At 38.4% G+C, this 8,081-nt stretch overlaps 1 protein-coding gene across 1 annotated transcript in view; it reads right to left on the bottom strand.

The window, feature by feature from the left end:
• Positions 1-953: 953 nt before the first annotated feature.
• SLC9A3 (solute carrier family 9 member A3) overlaps positions 954-8,081 on the bottom strand; it is a 78,661-nt gene continuing 71,533 nt past the window's right edge. Inside the window, exon 17 of the mRNA XM_073332595.2 lies at positions 954-6,290. Coding sequence (XP_073188696.1) covers positions 6,287-6,290 — 4 coding nt within the window. The 3' untranslated portion in view covers positions 954-6,286. The remainder of the gene's footprint in view (positions 6,291-8,081) is intronic.

The raw sequence follows: 8,081 nt of genomic DNA, 5'->3' as shown, positions 1-8,081 counted from the left end.
GGTATTTATCGCACATGTTCTTAAAAACTACCAATGATGGAGATTCCACAACCTCCCTTGGAAGCCTATTCCAGAGTTCAACTACCCTGATAATAGACAGTTTTTCCTAATAGCTAATCTCAATCTCCCTTGCTGCAGATTAAACCCATTGCTTCTTGCTCTACCTTCAGTAGACATGGAGAACAATTGATCATCACCCTCTTTATAATAGCCCTTAACACATTGGAAGACCGTTGTCAGTCCTCTTTTCTCAAGACAATATACCCAGTTTTTTTTAACCTTTCCAGATAAGTCAGGATTTCTAAATCTTTTATCATTTTAGTTGTTCTCCTCTGGACTCCCTCCACTTTGTTCACTTTTTTCAGCAAGTGTGGCGCCCAGAACTGGACACAGTACTCCAGCTGAGGCCTTACCAGTGCTAACTTAGAGCAGAACAATTTCCTCCTGCGTTTTACATATGACATTCCTGCTGATACAGGCCAGAGTGTTGTTAGCTTTTTTTTTGCAACTGCATCACACTGTTGACTCACATTCTCTTTCTTATCCACTATAACTCCAAGTCCTTTTCTACAGTACTATTGCCTAGTCAGTTTTCTCCATTTCACAGTTGTAAAATATTTCGGATTGGGGATAGAAATTAATGATCACTTTATCATACTTTAATTTTAAAGAAACCATAGAGGAGGCTAGTAGGTGTAGAAAGAGTCTCAGCACAGCCTTTAGGAAAGTGCAAACAGTGTCCCCAAGTTTAAGTGGCTTTCACATGCCCAGCCTTTCTCAAACTGAATAGACAATTTTTAGATCTGTGACTCAGTTAATTCTCATGCATTTGATCAAGAGGTTCAAGCAGAATCAGATACATTATACCTGCCTACATAACAGTAGCCGCATTCTTCTCACCAGTAGTGCATGCAAAGTATAAGCTTTAAAATAGCCAGAACAATGAAGCTGTGTTTCAGTGAATTATTTTTAATGCTGGAGTGTTTTTGTAAAGATTTATCAGAGATGGACTTGCTACATAAACCAGTTTTTCAACTGTAGCATGATTAAACCAAAGTCATACAGTTTATTGCCGAAGTTCTCATCGTAATGTGCTTTTAAAACATTTTTATAAAGGCATTTTAGTTGAGCAAATTTACTGTTTAAAAATATAAGAAGGAAACTAACACGGTTTGGAAAGTGCACACGAAATCTCCAAACAGAAGCTGTCCAGAGAATGACATTTTAAGGCACATCATTTTCCAACTTGTATTACATAAAATGATTAGATCACATACATTTGTAAAATAGCATTTCATACAAGTATCTTCACCGCTCAGAGAGGCCAACTACCTCCTAATGCAGACTACACTCTTCCTATTTTTTTTTTTTTTTTTTAACATTAGTAGGTTAATAGTGCAGCATAATAAACATAAAAAATCCTCTCTGGAGCGAAATTTGTAGAAAAGATCTCAAATATTTATGGATTTGATCTTTGTACAAAAGAGTAGGCCATAGATACACACTCAATAAATAGTGTCCGTGGAATTCCTCACAGACTACAAAGTATATTTCTTTCTACGAGAGAACACATTCAGAAGGGCCGTATTATCAGCTGGTGTAGACCAGCAGCAGCTCCACTAGCCTGAACAGAGCTATGCGGATTTACCAGCTGAAAAGCTGGTCCTTACAGCCTGATTCTTCACTGCTTTGCACTTTGGGAAGTCACTATTACCATACAAAATCCATCCTGACTTGGTAGCATTTCACACTCATTTTTCTCAGATGAAACTGACTAGACAAGGTGCAAGGAATCAGACCTATTATTTATACTTTATGGTTTAACTATTTGCTTAAATCATGAAGGTTACATTATGAAATTAAAGTGAAAAGAGCTAGGAAAATACCACTCGTAATGAATAGAGCCACATCTGCAGCTGGTATACCTTTGGGTAGCTGCATTGAAGTTAATGACACTACACCAATTGATAGCTGCTGAGGATCTTGCTCAATATCTGCACCAAATGGATATATTTTGCAACTCGAAAGTGCACAAGAAAGGTTATGGAGCTGAAATGAGGCAGACTATACACTCTTTGGGCCTATTTCTCCTGTCATCAATATTGGTGTAAATCAGGAGTAAATCCATGAAAGTCAATGAAGTTACAGTAGAGTAGGGCCTTGTCTACACTTGAAGTTTTTTCTTCACAGCAATGTCCATTACACATGTGAAAAAGATCTTTGTACAGACAGTTACACCTGCAAAAAAGGCCCTGTTTTTGTAGCTTATTTTGTTCAGGGAACTGATATAAGCTGTATCTTACACTAAGAGGGTTTGCCTGTACAGCTATAGCTACGCTGGCAAACCTTCATTAGTACACACAAGGAGAATTAGATGCTTTTTGTATAAATGTCTTTCTGTGATTTCTGTTGGTAAAATTCTGTTAACATTTGTTTGTTTGTTTTTTAATATCTCAGCAAACTATATTGGGCAGTGGTTCTCAAACTTTTGTACTGGTGACCCCTTTCACATAGCAAGCCTCTGAGTGCGACCCCCCAGATAAATTAAAAACACCTTTTAATATATTTAACACCATTATAAATGCTGGAGGCAAAGCAGGGCTTGGGGTGGAGGCTGACAGCTCACGACCCCCCATGTAATAACCTCACGACCCCCTGAGGGGTCCTGACCCTCAGGTTGAGAACCCCTGATATTGGGGCTACAGCCTGCAACACACACCAAAGCTTACAAACTCCTATTTTTTCCAGTTCCTGTTGTATTTGTATAGATGGTTTTGTTTACCCATCCTGTGTGCTATATCAATTTGCTAGAACAGGATGTGACACCATGAATTTATAAGACTACATATTCAAGAGTCCCCATCCTTGCATAAGCACAAACAGGCAAATCAGGGTTTGCAGGTATACACGGACGTTTGCATGTGTACAGATAGTTTGTGAGCACTTTTGAAAATGTAGCTTAGAGTCCAGGCCTCCTTACAGTGTCAATGTGTGATGCTCCATTCCTTACTGCTACAACATAGCAAGGAAATTTGCACAAAAGTAATAGGAAAAGAATGTTTTTCATAGAAAACCAGCATCTGGAAATGGAATCTGACTTATTCTGTTGTTCATTCTTAGGCATTATGCTGGGATACGACAGAACAATTGCTGCCTTTCTGGGACTATGAAAAATACCCTAAAAATATTGAGCCAGATTCACCAGAATGCCTTGGCTGCTTTGTGCCATTCTAGCGATGCAAACAGCCACCATGCTGGCTGAGTTGGCCAGTTAGGTTGCTCTTGCATCAGCAGAGCAGTGCTAAGCAGCCAGAGCCTATTGGTGAATGTGGCTCAAAAACATTCAGAATAAAGAACGGATTCTCCACTGCCTAGCATCTTGTATAGTCACTTACACCTGGGCACAATAGGTATAAAATGCTATGAAATCAAAATTCGCCACTTGGTTAACTGGGGAGAAGATTTTGTGGGTGTAATTGATTCTTCTAGGTGCAAGGCATTGGAGAATGTGGCCCAAAGTGTTTCTCTTGCTGTATAATGGGTCAGTCTAAGTGTGGCGTTCAGAAAGGATCCACATGCCTCATCACAGGGATGAGTAAAATTCCAGTAATCACGCCTATTAATAATACCCAGAACTATGGTTACAAAATATTTTCCCTGCACCAAAACAATAATAAAAATACATCATAATTTACTCAGTTCACAAAGAATTACACTGACATCAAATCATACACCTAGGTGCTAGACCTGCTATGGTTTCTAAGGACTTTATTCCAAGCAAGATGATATTCCCCATTCAGAGTAAGAATGGCTGGCTAGGTGGTCAATGTTGGGCTACAGGAGGACTGAAAGAAAACAGAACTACTAGATGGTTTGTGTACAATGAGCTGGTAATTTGAATCCAGTCCCTATGGAGTAGGTTATTTATCTACCTAGTTTTCTACATAATGTCCATTCTCATGGTATCTGAGCATCACCACTAGCAGCTAAGAGGCCACAGACAGAAAAAAGGTATAGGGCCAGCATTTCCGCAAGCTGCCACTTGTTTTATTTTTTGGGTGTCCAGTGTGTCTAAAGTTGGACACCCAAGCATGGAGGCAGCCAGAATTAGAAGCCACTTTTGAAAATCTGGGCCATAGAATCTGAAGTAACATCTGAGTTCTAGCTATAGGGTTAAAACTTTTAAAAGTGCCTAAGTGATTTAGGCGAGTAAGTCCCCTTTTTATGAGCTAATTAGGCATGTAGGGCCAGATTTTTAAAAGAATGTAGGTGCCTAAAGGTGCAGATAGGTGCCTAATAGGATTTTTAAAAGCACCTATGGGGACTATGACTATTTACACCGCCTGAGGATCTGCCTCACAGTCTTGGGATTGGGGCTATACTGAATATAATGTCACCACAGAGGAAGAAATTGTATATGAAGCTGCTAAACTAAGCCTGGAGCCATCTGACATGCACGGTTAGTTCAAGTCTTGCATGGAAATATAAAGTCCTTAGAGCCTTTCACTTGTACTTTATTTTCATACAGGGACTAATACAACTTTCCCTGGCTTCACTGAGGGTTGGATCAGGCTTGTAAGGAGAGGAGATCTGGTAGAATCTCAATGATCGTCATTTAGCAAAAAAAATGGAAAATAAAAACTCTAATTCCGAATATCTACAAATATATATATACAGTATAGCCAAAATGTCGGTATACAGTACTTACAAAATAGCAACATCCTGAGTCATCATGGCACCTATGCAATGTGTCAAAGGACACAGAAGATGACAGTATAGGGGAAAATCACTGTTCCCAAAAAATATCCAGAGAGGGTTATGTATAAATAGGAAGACTTAACAGATAATTTGGAAGACACCTAAGTCGCCAGATAAATCACCTATGTCTTCACTTTTGTGGGACTGAGGCTATTTGAACAAGAGCAGCTTAATTAAGAATATAAATGAGATGTTTAGGACCATGTAAATTATAATTCTATTCTATCTCTGTACATTCTTTAATTCCCAGCACCACTTAAAACAGATAACAAGGGTGAAATCCTGGCCGCATTGAAATCCACAGCAAAATTCCCATTCACTTCAGTGGGGCCAAGATTTCACCCCAAGAATTTACAATAGAGAATCAAAAAATCTACAATTAAATTAGCTTTTCACAATGATACAAAAATTCAACAGTAGGATAATATTTCTTCTTCAGCTTTCACATTTAATAAAGAGGCACTAATCTATTTCAACCGGAATAGATTTAGCAAGCAAGAGATTTAACCATTGGCCTCATATATAGCAATTTCACACAGCATGAATATTGATCTGCATTATTAATGTTACAGATGCAATGTATTGCCTTAATGATGTTTTATGGAAATATATGGCATAATTAAAACTATTTTTAATTTGAAAACCAACATCGGTTTCCCTTTTGAAAAGATTCTCATTATAGCCCTCAGAATTTATCTTTGTAACAGTTTAGATGAAAAATGGAGGCATCGTTATCAACTTGATTCAACCACATAAGTCCCTTTAATGTGAATGAGGAATTACTAGTGTATGTCCAGCAGAAAAGTAGACCCCAGTGTTTCTTTCTTTCTCTTTCTTTAAATGGTACAAGAAAAAGTCTCAATGCTTTGAGTTTCTCTCTCTCACTCTCTCTCTCTTTTTCCAGAGACTTTGTCCATTTTCGCTACACTTGTCTTCTGTTAGGTAAGTCCAGGCTCAAAGCTGTGTTTCTTCTTGTTCCAGAGAATGTGGAGGGATGTGACAAGATGATGGAAGAGATGCTAACTTTTGAAGTTTGGGATGTTGCAAAGGTTTTGGTCTATGAAAAGAGCGTCGGCTTTGTACACGCCTGGCTGCGGCAGATCTGTAGTGGGCTTGTGCGTTAAGCAAAGTTTTCTTCTCTTGGTTTTCCTTAGGGTTAGATTCCTCTAGCCTCTCTTGCATAGCTACAGAATTGTCTTGTTGTGAATTCACTGGCTCATAACTAGTTTCAGAACAATATCCTGAATTGACAGGTGGTTTGTTATTCGTATCTGAGACTGCTTTCCAATAGACTTCTGTTAGGTTTGGGTCATAAGAAGTCATGTGCTCTGAGATAGTAGAAAGAGTTGTATTTCCTCGGTTTTCCAGTGAAGAACAGCTTTGTGCCCAGGGCCTTTGAAGGCAAGATGGAATGAAGTGGAGGGGTTTCTCTGAAACAGAGGCATTTTGTTTTGCTTGGTCAGGTTTCCAAGGCAGCAGTTTCTCATCTGAGAAAGAGTATCCTGTCACTGCAGCACTATGGCTCGTGTCACCTACATTGGTAAAATTAAACACAGAAGTATGTAAATATTGACTTCTTGTACAAGCTTGATTTTCATTTGAAATATTGATTTCAGATCCATCCCTTTGCTGTTGCTATTTTGCTGAAGGTAATGTCTCTTTAGGAACGTAAATCTGTTCTCAGAGCCAGTGGGTTAAACTCTGCCCCCAACTCCCACCCTGTACAACCTTAGTGAAGCTAATGGAATTGCCCAGGGTGGAAGTCAAGAAAGAATTTAGCCCAGTGTTTGTCAAGTGCATCATCAGCCTGTTCCAGATTCTTAGGGGACAGTGCCATCATGTGGCCATTTAAATGTATTTCTTTTTATAAGCAATGTTGCCTTGAGTATTGAATTGTAAGGATCAGCTACGGAATTCTAAATAATTTGGGTTCCAATGCTATTTTTACACTGGAATGTTTTACCATATAAGATGCATTTAAAGGGATCATTGTAAGGTCTTTTCAATAAAGCTGAGGCTGCTTGGACCTTACTCTTTTTTAAACTTGTTTTAACCCATGTGACAAGTTACTTTTATCCAGCAAACTCACTCCCAGTTGCAACCTTGAGGGAAACCACAGTCAAAGTGCAGTGACTGTAAATATACCCCACAAATTTATCTGCACAAAAAGCCATTACATACCATTGTATTATTCTAAATTATAAACTCAGTAACAATCAAGGCAATAGAATGGAATAAAGGACAAAGGTTAATAGAAGTTTAGCAGGTCATAAGAGACAGAAGTCAATATTGTGCAATATATGTAAATATTTCCAATGAAAAAGAAAGTGTCAGATAGTTTCCATGTGAACAAGTGATGTGAGTGTCAGAGATACGTTTAAAGTCTGGGATAGCGTTTTTTATATGTTTAATCCACACAGTATTCCAATACTATTTCATTTATCTAGCAGTAACTCCAAATGGCTATTTTTTTAAATAATAAGAAGACTTATAATTGCAAATTGGCTAAACAAAACATAAGACCAAAAGACAGCTGAACTCCACTCCACTGGTGAAGAGGACACATCATACTTCACTACCTGGACCGAGCTAAAGGCATCACTGCTGCTCATCAGATATGAGCCATGATAAAAGGGAAATGTAACTTTCTCTTTTTACTCCATTTCAGATGACGACGAAACTCCATTGCAGTCAGGTTTCTGCACTGCTCAGAGCCAAGGAAAGTTTGCGTTCTGTGTTTCCTTTGAACTCAGGTGGCTAACGATCTCTTCCAAAGGCATGAAGCTAGAGTAAATGCACATGCCAGTCAGGCTCTAAATACGTACATATATTTTTTAGGACAATATTAATAGGAGGGTGTTTCCGGCTCATTTATTCGAATATGGTTCTCTCCTTCTCAGCTGGAAGCACCCTCAAGTTATCTAAATAATTCAGTTGCTGGTTCAGAGATGACACTAGGCCTTGTCTTTGTGTTTAATTATTCCACCATAGACCATGCCCATGTTTATTGTGTTTTGTTGCTAAATCTCTGCATTGCCTAGGTTTTGTGTTATAATGACTGAATTGTGACCTAAGCCATCCCATTTACAGCAATGACTGTGCCGGTTATAGAAATGTCTCAAACTGTGGGCTGATTTTGTGTTGGGGGATTAAAGTGAAACTAAAATATTCATTTCACATGTGGCTGAATTCAGATTTGAACTGATAACCTGTAGAGGTGACAACTTACTGTCTTGAGCAACTACATTAAAATATTACTTAAAGTTTAAAAATAAGGTAAAGCTTTCTATAAATACACAACTTAAAACTCAACTCAAAACCCT

Source organism: Lepidochelys kempii, chromosome 2 (genome assembly GCF_965140285.1).
Source record: "Lepidochelys kempii isolate rLepKem1 chromosome 2, rLepKem1.hap1, whole genome shotgun sequence".
Classification (NCBI taxonomy): domain Eukaryota; kingdom Metazoa; phylum Chordata; order Testudines; family Cheloniidae; genus Lepidochelys; species Lepidochelys kempii.
This window is presented reverse-complemented; position numbering and strand designations above follow the sequence as displayed.